This window comes from Macaca mulatta, chromosome 14, assembly GCF_049350105.2.
Source record: "Macaca mulatta isolate MMU2019108-1 chromosome 14, T2T-MMU8v2.0, whole genome shotgun sequence".
In the NCBI taxonomy this organism is placed as follows: domain Eukaryota; kingdom Metazoa; phylum Chordata; class Mammalia; order Primates; family Cercopithecidae; genus Macaca; species Macaca mulatta.
In genome coordinates this window covers 94,371,183-94,391,510 of record NC_133419.1, presented here as the reverse complement: position 1 = coordinate 94,391,510, position 20,328 = coordinate 94,371,183, and the positions used below count along the sequence as shown (strand labels likewise).

At 46.3% G+C, this 20,328-nt stretch overlaps 2 protein-coding genes across 31 annotated transcripts in view; both read left to right on the top strand.

Annotated features, from left to right (window-relative positions):
- Positions 1–7,749: 7,749 nt before the first annotated feature.
- LOC144334445 (uncharacterized) overlaps positions 7,750–20,328 on the top strand; it is a 176,713-nt gene continuing 164,134 nt past the window's right edge. For all 30 annotated transcript variants that reach the window (XM_077964191.1, XM_077964192.1, XM_077964202.1 and 27 more), the window contains exon 1: positions 7,750–9,273. In XM_077964191.1, coding sequence (XP_077820317.1) covers positions 8,584–9,273 — 690 coding nt within the window. In that variant the 5' untranslated portion in view covers positions 7,750–8,583. The remainder of the gene's footprint in view (positions 9,274–20,328) is intronic.
- The window catches only part of SMCO4 (single-pass membrane protein with coiled-coil domains 4), a 64,872-nt gene continuing 59,171 nt past the window's right edge, over positions 14,628–20,328 (top strand). The window contains 1 exon segment of the mRNA NM_001193371.2: positions 14,628–14,697. The gene's annotated coding sequence lies outside the window, so the exon portion shown is untranslated.

Genomic DNA, 20,328 nt, shown 5'->3' with positions numbered 1-20,328 from the left:
CCAATGCTCTTCATGCCATTTTCTTTCTATCTCTGCACTTCTAAAGCATGCTTACTTTGGCTAATTTGGCTCTTATTTCACATCAGATGTTTGGCACACTCCTAAATGCTGAGATAAAATTCAATCCCATTAAACAGGTGTTTGTTGAACAGTGGCTATGAATCAAGTTCTCTTGTAGACACCATGAGCATTATAAAAGGAGAGTTAGATAGAGCCATCTGCTCTCCAGGCACTGACAGTTTAGGTGTAGAGACTGCACATCCACAGGAACTAGTAAAATACTTACCTGGAGTGCTCACCTAAGTGCTGTGGCTGAGGGAAGTCAGGAATTCAGAGAGCAGAGTGTGGGTTGGATAGAGAAGTAAGCCCCTGTGGAAGAAGCTGGGGACTCCCTGTCTTGCCTCTGTACCTCTGGGGAGACAGGACCCCAAGACTCCTCTCTGAAAGCAATGATGCACTGAAAAGTTGCACTTCTTGTCCTGGTCATTGTCCAAGACATAGAGAAGCCTTGGGTGAGGAGGACCACGTCCCCAGGAGGTTCCTCACTGGGTCAATACCTGTTCATCTCTTTGGTCAAACTTTCAGATCACTTCCAGAAAGCTCTTCCCTGACTTCTCAATATATAACTTGTTCTGTTTATAAAACTTTCTCATAGAACCTTGTTCTTTTTCTACAGCACTCAACATAATTCGTAAAATTTGTAATTATATTTATTTTTTCTCTCCACTGGTCTGTGAGTTTCTCTAGGGAAGGAAAGGAGTATATGTCTTTTTTTCCTTTATATTCACACAACTCAGTAAATTGCCTGCATGTCCCAGGTGTTCTGTAAATACATGTGAAGTCATTGAAGAGTTAAGTATAGATTAGAAATGTTCTCATTGCTTTCCAATAAAGATGAAGCTCCCTTGGGGAAAAAGACATAGTTGATAGGAAACACCTTTTTTTTTTTTTTTTTTTTTTGAGACGGAGTCTTGCTCTGTCACCCAGGCTGGAGTGCAGTGGCCGGATCTCAGCTCACTGCAAGCTCCGCCTCCCGGGTTTACGCCATTCTCCTGCCTCAGCCTCCCGAGTAGCTGGGACTACAGGCGCCCGCCACCTCGCCCGGCTATTTTTTTGTATTTTTTAGTAGAGACGGGGTTTCACCGTGTTAGCCGGGATCGTCTCTCGATCTCCTGACCTCGTGTTCACCGTGTTAGCCGGGATCGTCTCTCGATCTCCTGACCTCGTGATCCGCCCGTCTCGGCCTCCCAAAGTGCTGGGATTACAGGCTTGAGCCACCGCGCCCGGCCGGAAACACCTTTGATGTTAAAAAATGTGCCAGACCAAAAGGGACAGCTGGTATATGAGTCGCTGATGAAGATCTTGTGGTTATGGGTCTGAAAGTTAAGGCAATTAAGCGTTATTTTTCACTTTGGAATTTAAAAATGATAGTGGGCTATTTACAACCTATGGAATAAAAGTGGAGCTCCCCTGCTCCCTTCTAAACGCACCAACAGTTCCACTTTTATTTTTTCTTCTCTGCCACCTACTTTCCCTGAAAAAATAAAATTAAAATAAAAATTAAAAAAATTCAGGGTCTCGCTTTGTCACCCAGGCTAGAGTACAATGGTGCGATAACGGCTCACTGTAGCCTCAAATTCCTGGGCTCAGGTCATCCTGTTGCCTCCGCCCCCCCCCCCCCCACCCCGAGTAGCTGGGACTGCAGGGATGTGCCACCACGCCTGGCTAATTTTTTTTTTTTTTTTGTATTTTTTGTAGAGAGGCGGTTTCTCCATGTTGCCCAGGGTGATCTAGAACGCCTGAGCTCAAGCGGTCCTCCCACCTCAGCCTCCCAAATTATTGGGATTACAAGCACGAGGCACCGTGCCTGGCCGAGTTCCACTTTTAATGCTACCCTGGGGAGTTGTGATTTTAGTGTGGTCTTACTTTCTCAAGCAAAACCCCCCAAAATTCTGAAAGGAGTTAGAAGAGCATGAAGACAAGCATGTTAATGACGCTCTTATTTCTCTTGAAATAGAAACTTGACATTTGCCAGCAGGGAGAAAGTTTGGAGAAATGTAAAGGGTTCAGTGGTGTTCTTGGCTTGAGTGCATGCTTTGGTTGCCGGCAGCAGGGGTAGAGTAGGGATTCCTTCCCATCCTTTAGCTAGAGACTTAAATTTCAGAAAATGGGGCAGTAAGCATGAAGATTTGGGTTGAACTTTTCAATAGCACTCTGGTGCTTTTGTACAGGCAAAAGCAGAGATCTTAAAACTTTTCCTTATATGGGATTTCACAGCTTTATGAAAATGGGCATGCTTACTTAATTTCCGAGAGTAGGTATAATTTTGTTTGAAGTCTTTAAAAAAATTACTACCAGTGAGAAAAAGACATTTTTTATCGTAACACTTGATACTTATGTAAATGTACAGGACTTAAAGCTCTACTGCTTCTTAAATCCAAGAAGCTGGTAGTTTTCCCTCTTAAGTTAGGGAGGGTAAGTTTTACCTCTTGGCCAAACTCGATGGTTTGTGTCTGTAATCCCGGCATTTTGGGAGGCTGAGGTGGGAGGATCACTTGAGCCCAGGAGTTCAAGACCAGCCTGGGCAACATAGTGAGACTTTGTCTCAACATGAAAAAGTAAATACACAAACAAGTTAGTTAAGCATGGTGGTGCATGCCTGTGGTCCGAGCTACTTGGGAGGCTGAGGCAGGAGCATCGTTTGAGCCCAGGAGGTTGAAGCTGCAGTAAGCTATGATTGTGCCACTGCACTCCAGCCTGGGCAACAGAGTGAGACCCTGACTCAAAAAAAATTTTTTTTACCTCTTTCTTAGTTTTAGAAAAGTCTTTCCATAATGTTGGCTTCTGGGAATTCGTATCAGATTTAACTTCAGGTAACACCCATCAAGCACCTGAACTATGACCAAAGAGGTTAAGGTTAATTAAGTATTTGAACTTTGTATTTAACCAGGCTTGGGGTGAATTGCTTAAATGTTCTAAGTCTTATTTTCCTTCTTTGTAAAACAGGGATTAAGAACAATATCTCCTCTTAGGGTTAAGTAGCTCCCCTATGGTGGAACAGTGTTGGGGACACCCAGGGACTCTCCCTGCCATAAGTACACACACATGAATGTGAGTGTACACACACACACACTCATGACCACTGACCATAAGGCAGGGGAATAGAGTCTCAGGTCAGGAAAACTAAGGACTTCCTAGAAGTGAATCAAATGGAAAAAACCCAACTTTCTACGACCAAGTAACTCTGTAACTCTACTTCAGCTATGACAGGAAATAGCCTCTTCATATGCATAGAGTGTACACCAAGTAAATAACTTTGCAACTTCCCTTCAGCCTCTTTATTTATATAGGGTATACAGCAAGTAACCAGTGGGAAACCTCTAGAGGGTATTTAATAAGCCCCAGAAAATTCCGTAACCAGGGCCCTTGAGCCGCCTGCTTGGGGCTGTTCCCACCCTCTAGAGTGTGCTTTCATTTTGAGTAAGTCTCTGCTTTCGTTGCTTCATTCTTTCCTTGCTTTGTTTGTGTGTTTTGTCCCGTTCTTTGTTCAAAATGCCAAGAACCTGGACCCTCCACTGGTAACAACCAGACCTCAAGTCCAGATCTTCCTTGTGGACAGGACAGAACCAAGGCCCAGCTCCCTGCTGACCTGCAGCCACAGATGTGATTCTGGCAGTGAAGCCCCTTAACCCCCATGTTTTAACCACTGGAGTTAAATGACTGCTAAGTAGGCCAGGCGTGGTGGCTCATGCCTGTAATCCCAACACTTTGGGAGGCTGAGGTGGGCAGATCACGAGTCAGAAGACTGAGACCATCCTGGCTAACACGGTGAAACCCCATCTCTACTAAAAATACAAAAAAAAATTAGCTGGGCATGGTGGTTGGCGCCTGTAGTCCCAGCTACTTGGGAGGCTGAGGCAGCAGAATAGCGTGAACCCAGGAGGCGGAGCTTGCAGCAAGCCAAGATCGTGCCACTGCACTGCAGCCTGGTCAACAGAGCAAGACTTCATCTCAAAACAAACAAACAAAAAAAGACTGCCAAGTAGGTATGAGGCAGAAAAGGAAACAGGCTACATGATTAAAACACAAGAAACAACAAAACAGCAATAGTTGATTTTCTGTTGGGTCTAAAGCCATTGCAGGGATTGTCCAGGTCTCTGAGATTATAAAGTGGGAATTTCTGAGGTTTTCAGATTTCATAGAACAAAACCATCACAAAAACATTTTGGGAGTGGGAATGAAAACTGAGGTTGTCAACTTTTTATTTTGCCAAAAAAATGATAAAAAAAAAAAACCCAAATCCAAATGATTACAAATGTAATAATCATTGATATAAGAATTGCATACATTTAGCTTTACATTGCTCTGATTACTCTCATTTTTCCTCTGAGTTGTGAAAAACCTGTCTGTGGATTTGCAGCCATCGGCAGATGATGCTGGGACCTCTCCTCCAGAGAATGCACAGCCAGGCATGAACAGGGGCCAAGGGAGTAGGTTTATGAACATACATTGCTGACCTCAGCTCCTGGCAGCTGCAGTCAGGCAGCAGTTTTGAGGGCTCCTACTTCTGCAAACATTCTGAGACATGCAGACCACCTTTCTAGGCTTCCCCCTCCTACTTCATTACTTATATAATGTATCCCTCAAGGACAGTACAGCATAGCACAGCACATGGCTTATCTCTGATGCACAAGGTTGTGTTTCTTCATTTATCCTACACATGAGTCTTTGTCCTCTCCACAGCATCACAGAGGGACCCAGCAGAGAGAATCTTCCACAGCCTACACTCCTTATATTCTCTTTGTCTTTTCTCATTGTTCCTACAAAGTTCATATCACATGGATTAAGTCAGAAGACTCACAAGACTTATATTATTCATTCATTTGTTTGCTCATTTATTGATTGACTTAATATTTATTGAGTACCTGTATGCACCAGGCTCATGCTAGGTATTGAAGGTATAGTAGTGGGCAAACAAGCGCAGTCCCTTTTCTCATGGAGGGAGAATTCAAGAGACACAAACACATGAGAATATGTAACTATAAAAATGTGATGAGAACAGTGAAAAAAATTAGGAGTGTCATGAAAGCGTGCAGCAGATGGAGTGGTTAAGAAAAGCTTCTCTGAGAAGATGACATTTAAGGCAAGGCCCGAGACATTATGTAGTGGACATTCACTGGTTCTGTTATCCTGGATCAACTTTCCCTTCTTTGGTAACAACGCCCTGATGATTATGTTTGCGGGCTTTCATTCAAGGTGTCCTGTTCTTCTCTGGCTGAGGGTAGGCATGTGGCCAAGCTAGCTAAGGCTGACTTTCTTCTAGGGCTTGGAATCTTGAGTGGTATGATGCAAAAACAGGAAAACTGGAGTGGCTTGTTCCGCTGGTTGAGCCTCAACAAGGCGTCTGTTAGGAATCAAATCTCCATAAGATTCCTGAGCTGTTTGGTCTTTGAGCTTTCCAAAACTTGGCCGAAGAGACTGAGAGCTACCTCTATGTCCACCAATTTTTTTTGCTTACATTATTTCCCAAATTATTTCCCAAATAATGTCCCACAGAACTCTAATGGGTTCTGGAAAGCGGGATTTAGCAAAGCAAAGAGTTTGGGAAACAGCACATCAAGAAGGAACAGCATGTGGAAAGGGCTTTCTTTCTGTGAAGTGGAGAACAGCTTGCTGGTTTGGGGAACAGAAAGAAAGCCAGTTGGGCAAAATGTGCTGAGTGAGGGGCAGAACAGTACCAATATCTCTGGAGGGGCAAGCTGCACCAGACCTCATGGGGCCATATATAGTAGTTTAGATTTTATCACCAGCACATAGGAAAGTTACAGACCTATTTTGAGCACGGAAAGAATATTTTAAATAGCAACCAATGTCACAAAGGAAAGACAGAAGAGTTCAACTAACAGCGGAAAGAACTGTGAACTGGTCATCCCAGTTCTGCTCTGAGCCAGCTCCAGGACCTTGGATATTTGTAAGACTCTGATTTCTCTTAGCCCCAGTTTCCTCATCTGAAAAATGAGGTGGTGGGTTAGATGATCTCTAACTCCTTCTCTGTTAAGTGATCTATGATAAAACCATGCCAATAAATGTAATTGTCATTAAGGAGCTTACAATAAAGTGGGAGAGAGAAACACACCCAACCTCTATGATACGTGCTGTTGATGTTCCAGGAAGTTCTAATGTTGAAAGCTTTTGGTAGCTTACAAGCTGATTTTGCCAGCCCATTGTTATGTTGACTGCAAAAGGATTTTAAACAGTACTAGGCTCAGGAACCAATTCAATGAAGAACTTGGAAAGAGGGTATTTGCATGAAATGTGACGTCCGCTAAGCTTAGATTTAGTGACTTCGACTGAATGCTTCATAACAGAAAACACTAGCGGGAGGACTGATTCTTGGGTGGATTTCATCGAGAATTTGTAACTGTCGGAGTGCCTATGAGTGATCTGTCTGTCAGTTATCTATTACTGTATAACAAACCACCCCAACACTTAGTGATTTGAAACAACCACCATTTTATTTCTCACAATTCCTGGGTTGGCTGGATTATTTTTGGGTGGCTTTCCCTGGAGCTCACTCATGTGGCTGAGAGTTGATGGGCTGCAAAGCTGGGACGGCAAGGCTTCCTTTTACCGGGGTCTTTCCTCTTCAAGGAGGTTGAACCAGGTTTCTTCATGGCAGTCTCAGGGTAGCATTTCAAGAAAGCAAGGAGCAAGGCACAAGTGCACATTGAAAGCCCCTGCTTATGTCATATTTGTTTGTGTCCCAGTGGCTAAAGCAAGTCACAAAGCCAACTCCAGGGTCAATGTGGGAGGGAGCTACAGAAGGACAACTCAGTAGGGGTGATTCATTAGAAGCCATTAGTGTAACAATGTGTAAACTTTTCCTCTGAGACTTGCATTGCAAGATATGCAACTCTAACCTAAAAAGGATGGCACTTTCTTTTTCTTTTCTCTTTTTTTTTTTTTTGAGACAGTTTCCCTCTTGTTGCCCAGGCTGGAGTGCAGTGGCACGATCTCAGCTCACTGCAACCTCCGCCTCCCAGTGATTCTCCTGCCTCAGGCCTCCGGAGTAATTGGGATTACAGGCGCCTGCCACCACGCCCAGCTAATTTTTTTGTATTTTTAGTACAGACGGGGTTCATCGTGTTGGCCAGGTTGGTCCCGAACTCCTGACCTCAGGTGATCCATCTGCCTAGGCCTCCCAAAGTGCAGGGATTACAGGGGTGAGCCACTGCGCCCAGCCAAGGATGGCACTTTCTCAAAGACACAATATCTATGTTATTACTACTATAAGGGAGCATGTGGAGTCACCTTATTAAGGGACCGAGTCCTACATCAGTGACTCTACTTGCCTCATAAAATTATTCATTAATTTTTAGCAGTGGCCTTAGGAAGTTATATACATAATATTTAAAGGAAAATGGCATTTACAATGATAATGAAAGCAATTCACATGGCAGTACCACTGCCCCAATTTAAACCTTGAGGCTTGCTAATTTCATATTTAGCCACATCCCATATGCTTCCAATCCCTCTGCCCTAGTGTGGAGCTACAGCTCAAACTCCCATTGAAGGCAGGAAACTTACCTCACACACGCATGTTCCCCTCACTCTTTCAGCACATAGAACACTAAAAAGATGCTCCTTAAATACTTGCTAAATAAACTGATCAATAGTTGCATTTTATTAAATATCTTTGTGTTTCAGGTATTTCCTTCACAGATCAGATCATGAATTATCTCCCAATGTGACAAGGTCTTACTCTCCACAGTTTACCGCTGAGGGGACTGAGGTGCAGAAAGACCAAAGTGTATGCAGCCCAGTCCCCTCTGATCCCACTCCGCTGCATTGCTGCCTTTTGTATGCAGCAGGAAGGACACTTCCTGTAAAAATGAAAGAAAAAAAAGCCTCAAGTTGTTTGAGAGAGGGTCAGGAAGAAAACGGGAAGAGCCCGTAGACTGCAGGTGCTTCCAAAGGGCTCCCTGTCTTTGACATCCCTAAAATAAAAACTTGTTAATTAAGAGATTGGCCACAGAAATCCAAGTGGAAAACCTGCAGAAGAGTGGGTTCCACAATTCTTCCAAACAGAACAAAAAAACCCCAAGACTTGTTAATTTTTACCGGTGGAGGGGAAGAGGTTACAGGAGTGGCCTTGCTCCCAGGGTTGGCCTTGCTGAGCAGGTGACAATACCACACATATAAAGGTTTTAAGGTTTGTCCTCAGGTGAAAAGGTAGTCAATATTTTACATTTTGAAGATAGTTTTCAAAATCATCTACTCCATCAGTAGTAATACAACAATAACTACCATTTACACACCACCACACATATCGGAGCTGTGTAAAGAGCTTTACACTGCACCATCTCAATTAATTCTCACAACTCTAAAGTAGGTTTTATTCTGAATTTATAGACGTGTTAACTGTGGCCCAGGGAGATGAGCTTTCTCGCGATTGCCCAGCTTTTAAGTGGTAGATCTAAAACCTAAATGTGTTTGACCAAAAGCCCTGAATAACATTTAGCTGTGGGCCTCGTGCGAATTTGGCGCTGGTCCGAGGTGGGGAATTGTGAATCTCATTTATTTATGCTGAGCTGCGCACGTGTATGCACGTGTAATTTACAAAAAACAAATCCAGGTCAGGATCTCTCTTCGCTTGAGGTTTCAAAGCCTACTTGGGTAGACAGCGGTAAAAATCTCAACTCATTCATTTACTCGTTTGCTCTCTTCACAAGTATTTATTGCACACTTCAGTATTCTAGACAGGGCGCTAACCCTGCCCTGGAGGAGAGAACGGTGAACACAACAGACATGGCGTTTGCCCCCAACTATCCCCTTCTCAATTCTGCTATCTCACGGGCGAGGCATTCAAAGAAGCAGGAAATATATCAACAAGGGGGTGACTTAAGCACCCGCTGCGCGGGAGCCGGAGGAAGCGCGCTGAGGCTGCATAGGTGGTCAGGGCGAACTTCCTGGAGGCAGCAGCAGCTGCAGGCGGGCCGGGAACCCAGATCGCTCGGAAGCTACAGTCGGAGCCGGCGACGGGGAAGAGGGGGCGGGGGCCAACGCCCGGGCGGGGGCAGCCAGCGAATTAGGGTTAGGGCAGGAGGATTCGGCTTCCCGGCGGCAGAGGGCGCCTGGCGCTGCGGTCCGGCACGCCAGAGCCGCCCGCGCGGGCGCCGAGAGGAGAGGCGAGGAGTGGAGCGCAAGCAGCGGCGGCCACTGCCACGTATTCCCGGCAGTGGTGGCGGCGGCGGCGGCGGCGCCCGCGGGCAGGTGGGTTGGGAGCGGCGCGGCGGTGGCGGGGCGGGCGAGCCGGCGGGCGGGCGCGGGGCACCGGGCGCCGGGCGGGGGTGCGGCGCCGGGACAGCGCGGTTCCCGCCACGCCGGCTCCGCCTCCGCGCAGTGCTGCTGACCCAGGCCCGGGCGCCCAGCGAGTCCCGAGCGCAACTCGCGCAGGCGGGGTTGGGGGCCCCAGGGACGCGAGCTCGCCTGCCCGTCGCGGCTCGAGACGCTGCATCCCGGTTGCTGCGGGGCCGGCGCTGGGAAAAGTTGGGGCGGACCGCGAGCCCGCGGGGCCGGGCGGGAAGTGCGGATGCGGGGTGGACTCTGGGGCCGGGGGACGCGGTGCCAAGGGCTCGGGGCGGGGCGGCCGGGAGGGCCCCGTATGGAAGGCGGGAGACGCAGGTCCTCTGAGGATGCCGAGAAAGGGGTGCGCTCAGGGTCTCTGGGAGTGGACAAGAGTAAGGCGGGGGTCTTGCTGGTGAGAAGGGTCGGAGCCTGGGAGTCGGGGAGTAGAGGTGAGGCGGGGGCGGGATAGAGCCTTCTTCCTTCCCCGCCCTGTCGGGGCCGACCCTGAGACCCGGGTTAGGCTCTGAGCCGGGGACGCCTATGTCATCTGAAGACCCGGTGGGGAGTTCCTGTCTGGGGTGGGTGGAGGAGGGAGCTGAGCGTTGCTTCCTCTGCCTCCGGGGCCGACTACCGCCCCTCTCCAGCGGCCAGATTCACCTCTGACTGCAGTGCTTTTGCCATGAGGAAGTTGAGGAGGGACAGCTGAGCGGATGAGATGTTTGGGGTGTTCCAAGATGAGTGGGATTAGGCTGCATGATATCATAACTGTCTCCGGGAGCTGTCAGAAAACACTCTCATGTCCTCATACACCCACCCATCCACTCATCCAGTCAGTACTGCCAAGCTCCAGGCTCCCTGACTCTTTAAGTGACACCTCTAGGTCCCCAGAGCCCAACAGCGCATCTGCTCACAGCTTCGAGAGTGGCATGGGTGGAAGACATGGCCTGCTAGTGTCTGCGTAGGTTGGTGCTTTCAGAAACAAGTGGTTCTGGAGGTGCTGGATGTTTTATTAGAACTATCTGTGTAGTGCCCCTTGACAATGCAGATGACTCATGTTGGTCTCCCCCCCGCCCCCCTCCCCGCCAGCTTACAAATAAACTTTGTATTCAAGACACCAGTATGCCTGGTCATTTGCAGCAGTGATACAGCAAGAGACCCATAGTGGGGTTCTTGAGCCCTTGTTCTCGTCCTAGATGTGTTAGCAAGAAGTTCGACCTTGGATGAGTCACTTGCCCTCTCTGGACTTCTGTTTTCTTATCTGTCACATGGAGTATAAAGAGAGAGCTCGACAGTGTGATGGAGACAGGAGTAGGTTTCTGAGGGACACAGTGAAATCTTTTTTCCTGTAAGGCTGGATCAGCCACACAAAATAAGCCTCAGCCTGTTCTTATAAAGAAATTAGGATAGATTTAAAAGAAAACATGAGAAGCAAGCTGCAAAAAGCAAAACAACAAAAAACTAATAGTAGTTGGTACTAGATTTACAACATGAATGCAATTTTATGCTTGCAATTAGTGTATTTGGTTGTCCAGCTGTCATTACTGTAAAGTTGCTTATTGTGCTTAGAAAATATGTATTTCACCTGTGGACCCGAATTTTTTCTTGTTTTTTGACCTTCAAGCTTGGAGTGGACACTCAAGCTTGGAGTTGGATTGGTCTTGCTGGGGTTTGTCTGAAGAACATCCTCAGGGTCTCTCGTTGCATAATATTACAGGTTCCTTCTGTCTGGTGCTGGGGTCCTTGTACAGCTATGCGTCTGCCATCTTTTCCATTCTGGCTTGAGAAGTGGTGAGCTGGTTGCTTTCGTCTCTGGCATGTCCAGACTTCTCATTTCTTTTCAAATGAGTGTAGTAAAAGGCAAGCAGTACCTTAGATGCAGCACATTAAAAATTGCTCCAGGCAATCATGTGTGCCCCCTCCACCCTGCTCCTGTCCCCTAGACCCCCTGGGCAACTTCTCACTAGAACTTCCTGGTCATAAGCTAGCCTTGACATTTTGGATGCTGAGGGCCATCACAGCGATGAAATGACTTGACCTGGATCACACCACACATTAATGATCAAGCCATGGTGCTGGAAGAAGAGGAATTTTTTTTTTTTTAATCATAACTGAATGTTCCTGTTCTTGTCCATTAGTAGCTTTCAAAATCCATATTGGGTTTGACCACATCATTTTCAGTAATCCTTTTTTTGTCAGCTTTTTGGAAGCTCCAGTTGGTGGTTATCTCTGAGTTTGGGGTAGTGGTATTTTATTATTAAACAATTTTTTCAAAAAAAAATGTTAAACTACTTTCGTTTCCAGACCAGATGAGGTAGTGCTAAAAATGGTATCTTCTCCAACAGGTAACGGCTTGATTAATTAGGTTGAGTCTTTAAAATATCTACTGTTTGTGTGTGTATACATTTTACTTTAATTGAGAAGTATTAATCAAAATTGTAATCGTCACCATTTGAGCCCCTGCCATTGAGCAGGCATTGTGAGGTAGGAGTGAGCATCATTTTACAGGAGGGAAAACAAAGCCAAGAGACGGCACCACTCTGGTACAGCTGTTGTGCATAAGTTGTGATCTTTCAATCCGCCTACCATTTTCTTAACAGTGGAAAAGGAATTCTCAGCTATCCTATGGGGTTGTGCTAAATGAGATACTGTATGTGAAGAGGAATAAGTAAACTATAACAGCCTCCCTACCGCAGCACATTTTAACATAAGCACTTGTGGACTCTGAAAGCAGTGTGGTGAAGTGGTAAGTTGAAGCGCCTTGGGAGTCTGGCAGGCCTGCGTGTAAATAGTGAACCTAGCGCCTGTCCTCTCTGAGCCTGGTTTCCACATGTGTAAAATCAGGATAATACTGTCTGTCTTATATTCAATGAAATGTACATGCTAATTGCAGTGGGTGCTGAGTAAAGGTTGGCATCCACTCCTTTCCCTTGCAGACAAGTACTTGGAATAATGGGATTGAGTAAGTCAGCAGTTGTCCTCAGGGGGAAAAGGCTTAAAGTACTTTTTGTACTTATCAATAATTCTTCTAGCCTTTTTGCCTTCCCACCCCAAGCCCCAGCACGTGCAATGAATATTCTAGGGCCTGTGATTGTCTTGTCCAAGGGAATTGAAAAAATCATAAGCCAGAAAGGACAGGTCTTTGATAGAAAGTTGGAAATGGATGTAGCTGGTTTGTTTCCCTTTGCCCATTTTGTGGCCTTCTTCCTTTTTTTTTTTTTTTTAATTAATTTTGTTGGACAGGGAAGAGAAAAGATACAGAATTTGGGGGGTTCTAGCTGGAGGGGGACCCTGGAAGAGCCTATAGTGTAGGGCAGCTAGAGGGAGGAGTGGGCTGGCTGACTGTCAAAGCTAGAGTTTGGTGTGGGGGAAATTTCTGTTAGATGCAGGATTTGGCTAAATATGGTACCAATTTCCATCTAGTCCTTTAAGACCGTCTTTTGGGACTTTGAAGTTTTTGTGCTCCAGGCAGATTTTGACTGGTTGTGGTGGCATCACAAATGAGTTTCCACAGTAAATTGTATGCTGAAAGGAAATTAAATTCCAAGAGGGTGTTTGTTGTGACTGATGCCAGAATTTCTCTGAGAATTTTATTAACATTCAGTCTATGAAAGTACTTCTTAGTTCTCTGAAGATAATAATTAGGAAATAGTTTTTACAAAGTAGAAGTGTTGTCTTTGTGAGCTTTTGAAATGTCATCTTCCTAAATCTTTGGAGCAAATGAGGCTCAAAACAACATAGAGGCTTATATTTTAAAAGCATTTCTTCCTAAATGTAATATTTTCCTTCTCTTCCTGTTCATTCCCTCCTCCCACATTATTTTGGTAATGAGTTAATTTTGGTTTCTTTCACATTGTGGTGGCCTAATTTTTAAGTTTATGACCCTTCATTTTTAGATCTTGCACGTATTTTTTTTTTCCCTTGAGTCAATTCTCATTCATTATGAAGAGCTGGTATAGCAAGGTGGGAAAGAGAGAGGACCCTGGAGCTAGGTTGGTGAGATCTAGGCTCTTTAGAACTTGGATTCAGTCCTCACAGTAGTTCTGGGAGGCTGATCATGCTATCCCCAACACACAGATGTGAAAATGGGTGCAGAAACACATGTGTGTTCACATAGCCAGCAAGTGGTTAATCTAAGTTTCACTGCAATGATCTCTAGGACTCCAAAGCCAATGCTTCCAGCTGGAAAGGCAGGCAGGGGCCTTACATGCTGTGCCAGGGTTGGAACTTAGTCCTATAGGCAGAGAAGGTCAGGTCTGTATTCTAGAAAGGTAGCTCGGTGGCTGTCTATAGTTTCGAAGTGAAGCAAGTAGAAATTAGCAGTAGAGAAACTAGTTCATTGAAGTAATTGTCTTGAGAGATGATGAGGGCTTGAACGGAAGACATTAAGATAGTGGCAGTGGTGGCAGAGAAGAGGGGACTTGTTGGAATCCATAGAGCTTAGTGCCTTTGGATATTAGAATTGCGTCATCCCTTCCCGTTTCAGGTCTGATGCCCCAGGGATGGGTGTTGGAGATGCTGACTATGTGCAGGCTAAAAGCAATCTCTGCGGAAACCAGAAGTGCCGCCTTTGGTCTCTGCTAACAGCTAGAGAAAGGTGGCTGAGCAGAGTCCGAAAGGGCCTTCCCTTCCCTGTGCCACCCCAGTCTTATCATTGCTAACTTTCCAGGAGCGTCGCAGAGGATGGAAGTTGGATTCCTCAGACTGCATTTTGGGAAGTACTAGTTTGAGCAGTCAAGGTTAGAAGTGTGGAAGGGAAGACACCTTCCTTGGGTATTGTCTGCACATCCCTCTTCCCTGGTGGCACAGGGGACCCACCGGGGTTTGGTCCTCAGTTCTGGCTGTTCCATAAAAGTTGATCTGCCCTAGATGGGGTTAACTTGTGGTCACCAAACTTGCAGGGCTTGACTGGGAAGCAGGAGTGGCAGTGAACATAATGGCCAACCCTGAGAGGGGTGGAGGTCAGCCTCCTCAGACGGGTGCAGTCTCTGCGGGGCACCAAGCCATGCTCAGGGAAGCGGGCATCACAGCCCAGGGAGATGGTTGGCTGGGGTCTGCATGTTCTGTCATCAGTAGGGAACACTGCTGCCACATCAGGAATATACTGGTTTTCTGTCCTCTCCCCTAGTCAGTGCCAGACATGGTAATAAACTTGCTTTTGGGCTTCTGTTTTTCCAAATTGTGCAATATCCCTGCCCTTCTGAGAGTTTGTGCTGGCTTTGGTCCGGCCGGAGGTCAGGTGGTCAGATTCTGGCTTTATTTGGGCTGTGTTCTCGCTGCGAGGAGGAAGCCAGGTTACCTCTGTTGGACCTGCCTGCTCCCAGCATCTCCAGCCACAAGCTGTCTCTGCCGGTGAGTCACCCGTGCAAGAGTCTGCTCACCCACTTTCGGCTTGATGTTTACACCTTTCCCTCAAAGAGGGAACCTCTTCTCTTCGTTTCGAGGGCACTTGTCGGCAGTCCCCTAAAGTGTCCAGTTAGTTTCTTTTGTGGGGCAAGAGCCCGTGCCAGACAGGTACATGTTTTAATGGGAGAAGAGCATTTCTGCCTGTGGATATGAGCTGGCATGCCTGCCTCTTTAACATTATGTCCTGAGCAAAGCCCTTATCTTGTTGTTCTTTTTGCTTCATGTTTAGGTGCGTGTTTGGGTGTGTTTGCTTTAATTATTACTGGGAAGCAAAAAAGATATTTATCAAATGTTTAAATCTATAGCAGTGTCCCTGCTTAGGGAAGCAGAAAGAATAAGTATATATTTAGCCAGGATATCATTGATTTATTACTCTTTTTTCCATTTTGTTGCTGTTTTGTTGGCAGAACCATCTGATTTGTATACTGGTTCAGTTTGGATTTCAGTAGTGAGCGTGAAAAGATTCCTGGGCTGTTTGCCGAAGTGGAGGGACTCGAATGAGTGGGCTTCAGGGCTGCCAGTCTTGGCTGTCTCTGCAATCCCAGGAGCCTGGCACATGGTGCCTTTGTTAGGAAGGTGGAGTTTGGCCAGGCCGTTTCTTTGGCTTTGCCTGGGAGCAGCTCTGTTGGTGACAGTGGAGGCCTCCCTCTCCCGTGGGAAAGGGAATTCTCTCCTGATTCTGGTTTTGGCTTATTTCTCATCCTATGGGGATGAGAGGGAGGAAAGCCCCAGAACTAGTGAGTTTTGGTGATGGGCAGGTTCAGGATAGGACTGGTTTGCAGCTTCCACAGAGCTTTTACAGACGTTTTCTTACATCCCACATTTTCCTTCTTCCCTGTTAGTCCCAATTCAGTCTGTCATCAGTACCACAGAAATTGGTTTGAACTTTGTCAGTCTTGGGAAGACCTGGGAGTGCAGCATGGAAACCTGTTCAGATTGGTGCAGCAATTTCACATCAGCATAAGTAGCTTGTTTTCGTGGTGGTGGTTTTTTAATCAGTTTAGTTGCTTTTTCTCTGAAATCATATAGGTAATATGCAAATGTATTCTCCTGCAGCCTGCCCTCCCATTTAAATAGTGCAGAAGGACACAGCAGACGTGTCACATTCCCCTTCACCCAGTACCCCTCCCCAGGTGCCACCTTCTCCAGGTCCTCAGAGATAACCAGTGTTAGCAGTTGGATCTGTGTCCTGAAACTGTCACCCTGTATACACAAATATCCTATGGTTTTCCTTCTTTTAGAAGCATGAATCTGATTGCATCATACTGCTTTTTTCACATAGTATATCTTCGAGAGCTTTTCATGCATGTGGCTCTTCTCTGTTCTTTTCATTTGCCTTTTATTTGCCTGCAAAATATTTTCTAATATAGGTATGCCATAATTTCTGAATTGGTCCCCTATTGATGAACATGTAAACTCATTAGTTTTGCTGTTATATCTTCATTCATACATATTAGTATGCACATGTTTTTCTAGGAGTGGAATTGGCATGTCAAATGTTAAATTCATTTAAAATGTTACAGCAGTACCCATACTATGCTCTCAAGAGATGCGCTAGTTCCTGTTACCAGTGGTGTATGGGCTGCCGTTCTCCTGGGTGAAAGAGATGGATCGTTGTTTAGTAGGCATTTCCTTTATTATTGGCTTCTTGATTCTTAGTGCTGAGATCGTAGACATTCAGAGTGGTGGGTCCGTAGTAACTATAGAAGATGAGGGAACCAAACCCTCAAGGACCATGGCTGAGCTCAGGGTGCTGTGAGCATCATGCCACCAGTGGTGGCATCGTGGGACCTGGAAGCAAGAGCTCCTGGTTTCACACTCCTTGTTTCTCCCAGATGCTAGGTGTGGTAATAGGACATTTTAATCTTGGTATAACTTGCTGGAGTATTTCTCCACATCTTTCATCTGAGGAACCAAGGGTCCGTAAGTATTAAGATCAGTCTGTCCTGCGCTGCTGAGGCATGGATTGGAGACTGGGAGGCGGCACTGGGAAGATACTTAAAGATTGTGTGCTGGAAAATCAGACACTGTTGCTTCTGGAAAAGCCTCCAGGAATATGGTAAAGCAGATCTTTTCTTCTAGTTGCCCGCTGTTCCCCATCTCCTGGCTTGCCATGGGAATATTGTGGTTCTTTGACCCTTAGCAGGATGCTTTGGGGAGAAGCGATGATTTCTTAGAAAGGTGTTTGAGGGGCGTGACACAATAGGCTGGTAGAGAAGGCATCTGATGGCCTCCATGAATAGGCTGATTCCGGGGCCCTGCCTGCAGGCTGGGCTGCCCAGTGGACACAGTGGGCTTCAGGAAGCCCTGGCTGATTGGACCACAGAGTCCTTTACCTATTGCCCAATGGGGTAGAGAGCAGGCATGCTGGAGGGGGAGCCCTTGGGAGACAAAGGGACTGCAGAGTTGAGCCACACTGGACCCAGCTCCCATTCAGCACCTTATGGGTATCTATATATACATATATACACACACACACACACATATATATAAACATATATACGTGTGCATGTGTATATATATATATATTTTTTTTTTTCTAAGAATGAGTCTCGTTCTGTCGCCCAGGCTGGAGTGCAGTGCCACGATCTTAGCTCACTGTCATCGCTGCCTCCCAGGTTCAAGCAGTTCTTCTGCCTCAGCCTCCCTAGTAGCTGGGATTACAGGTGTGCACCACCACTCCTGGCTAATTTTTGTATTTTTAGTAGAGATGGGGTTTCACTATGTTTGTTGGCCAGGCTGGTCTTGAACCCTTGACCTCAAGTGATCTGCCCACCTTGGCCTCCGAAAGTGTTGGGATTACAGGCATGAGCCACGGCACCTGGCTAATAACTGTTTTAAAATGAGTGACTACATATTACATTTGCATATTACATAAGTAGACATAATCTGGTAACATTAAAGAGAAGAGGTCCGGAGATTAGCAGCTGTCTAGGGCAGATGAGAGTGGGGCTATGGGAATTAAAAGGGATGAAGGTGGGAGACTTGGGTGGAGGCCGTAGGTGGGGCAGGAGAGTTGAGTTGGGATGTTCTCTTCCAACACCGTTGCTCCTGCAGAAACCCCTCCTTTGTGCACACCAGAGCCCCACACGCAGAGGCCTTATCTCTTTTTTTTAGAAAGACAGATGGCTAGGGGATTGCTAGTGCAACCTCTGCCCTTTATTTCAAGGTGGGTGAGTGAGGCCCTCAAAGCCAAAGTGTCTGTCTCAAGCTACACAGCTGGCCAGGACGGAGCACAGGTAGGCCCAGCGCTCTGTGCTCTGGGGAGTTGAGATTTCTTTCCCTTCTTCCCTGCACTGCCATGCGTTGCTTATAGCCAGATACAGGAGAGACATGGTGTTAGGCACTTCCTGCCGTTTACTCCTCCCAAGGTTCTTGTGAGATGAGGTCAAGGTATGCATGTTCTTCTATTCCAACAGTGCCAGCCACAGATTGATGTCTGCTGGTTTCATTCCCCTGGTCACCTGTAATCAAGGGGAGGACCAAGACTGGATCCTGCCTGCTCTTTCCCACCACACCCTGTATGTCGTTAGTTTTTCCTGCGTGGAGCAGCTCTCTTGGGGACTGGTGTGGCACTCAGTATTATTTATCAAATAAATGAGCAAGATCCAATTCAGTCTTTCCCTGGCTCTCGTGTCTCTGAAGTGAGAACATTTGCCTCTCCGTTTGGCCTTCTGGGATTAGTATAGCAACCCTGCCTGCCTTTAAGCTTATCCTCCTTCACTCAGAATTCATTCAGAAAATACACTGTTTTAGGTGTTGGGGGTTTTGCACCAAACAAAAGGAGCCAAAATCCTGTTCTTGTGGGGCCTGTTTTCTAGTGAGGATGGCAGACAGTAGTGATTAAAATACATATGTTTATTAGGTTCCCAGGGCTGCTGTAACAAAGTGCCAGAAACTGAGTGGCTTAAACAGCAGTATGTTTACCCATGGTTCTGGGGGCTCTGAGGGGAGTCTGTTCCATGCCTCCCTTCCAGCTTCTGGTGATTGGTTGCTGGCCTTCCTTGGTGTTCTTGGCTTTTGGAAGCATAGCTTCAGTCTCTGCCTCTGCTGTCCCATGGCGTTCCCCTGTGTCTGTGTATGAGTCAGGGTGCTCCAGAGAGACAGAACCAATAGGACATAGGTAGGTGAGAGGGGATTAGAGCAATTGGCTCACATGATTTTGGAGGCTGAGAAGTCCTGTGACAGGCCGTCTGCAGGCTGGAGAATGAGGAAGGCTGGCAGTGGGACTCCATCCAAGTCCAAAAGCCTCAGAGCTAGGAAAGCTGATGGTGTAAGTCTCAGTTTGAGGCTGAAGACCTGAGAACCTGGGGGTTTGGGGGCAGGATGTGCTGGTGCAAGTCTTTCTTAGTTGACTGATTAAAATGCCAGTCTCTTCTGGAAACACCCAAATGATATAGTACTTTACTAGCTATCTGGATATCTTTTAGTCCAGTCAAGTTGACATCTAAAATTAACCATTACGGTTTGTGTCTCTGTTTTCTTATAAGGATGCTAGTCATTGGATTAGGGCGCACTCTATTTTAGTATGACTGTGTGAACTCTGACTATCTGAAGACAGGTCTCAGTCAGTTTAGGAAGTTTATTTTGACAAAGTTAAGGACATGCGCTTGTGACACAGCCTTAGAATGTCCTGATGACATGTGCCCAAGGGGGTTTGAGCATAGCTTGGTTTTACACATTTTAGGCAGACATGAGACAATCAGTGTATGTAAGATGAACATTGGTTTGGTCCGGAAAGGTGGTACAACTCGAAATGGGGAGGGGGCTTCCAGCTTATAGGTAGATAAGAGACAAATGGTTGCATTGAGTTTCTGATTAGCCTCTCCAAAGGAAGCAAGCAGATATGCATTTATCTCAGTGAGCAGAGGGATGACTTTGAATAGAAAGGGAGGCAGGTTTGCCTTAAGCAGTTCCCAGCTTGACTTTTCCCTTTAGCTTAGTGATTTGGGGGCCCCAAGATTTATTTTCCTTTCACAACTGCCTTTTTTTTTAAACTGTGGCAAAAAACCCATAAAATTTACCATCTTAACCATTTTTAAGTGTACAATATATTAGTGTTACCTGTCTGCACATTACTGTTCATCAGTATGACCTCATTGTGTTAGAGTTCTCCAGAGAAACAGAATCAGTAGAGTCATGTGTATGTATATAAAGAGATTCATTGTAAAGTGTTGGCTCACGTGGTTATGAAGGTTAAGAAGTCCTAAGAGCTGCAGTCTGCAAGCTTGAGACTGGGGAGAGCCAATGGTGTAAGTTCCAATCCAAGTACTGAGGCCTTGAGACCCAGGAGAGCCAGTGGTGTCAGTTCCAATCCAGGTACTGAGACCTTGAGTCCCAGGAGAGCCAATGGTGTAAGTTCTAGTCCAAAAGCCCGCAGGCTTGAGACCCAAGAACAGCCAGTTTCTCAGTTCAGGTCAGTCCGAAGGCAGAAAAGACTGATGTCCCAGCTCAAGCGTACATACACTGCAAGCGGAGTTCCCTCTTACTCAGGCTGTTTGTTCTGTTCAGGTCTTCATTTGATTGGATGAAGTCCACCCAGATGAGGGAAGGCATTCTGCTTTATTCAGTCTGCCC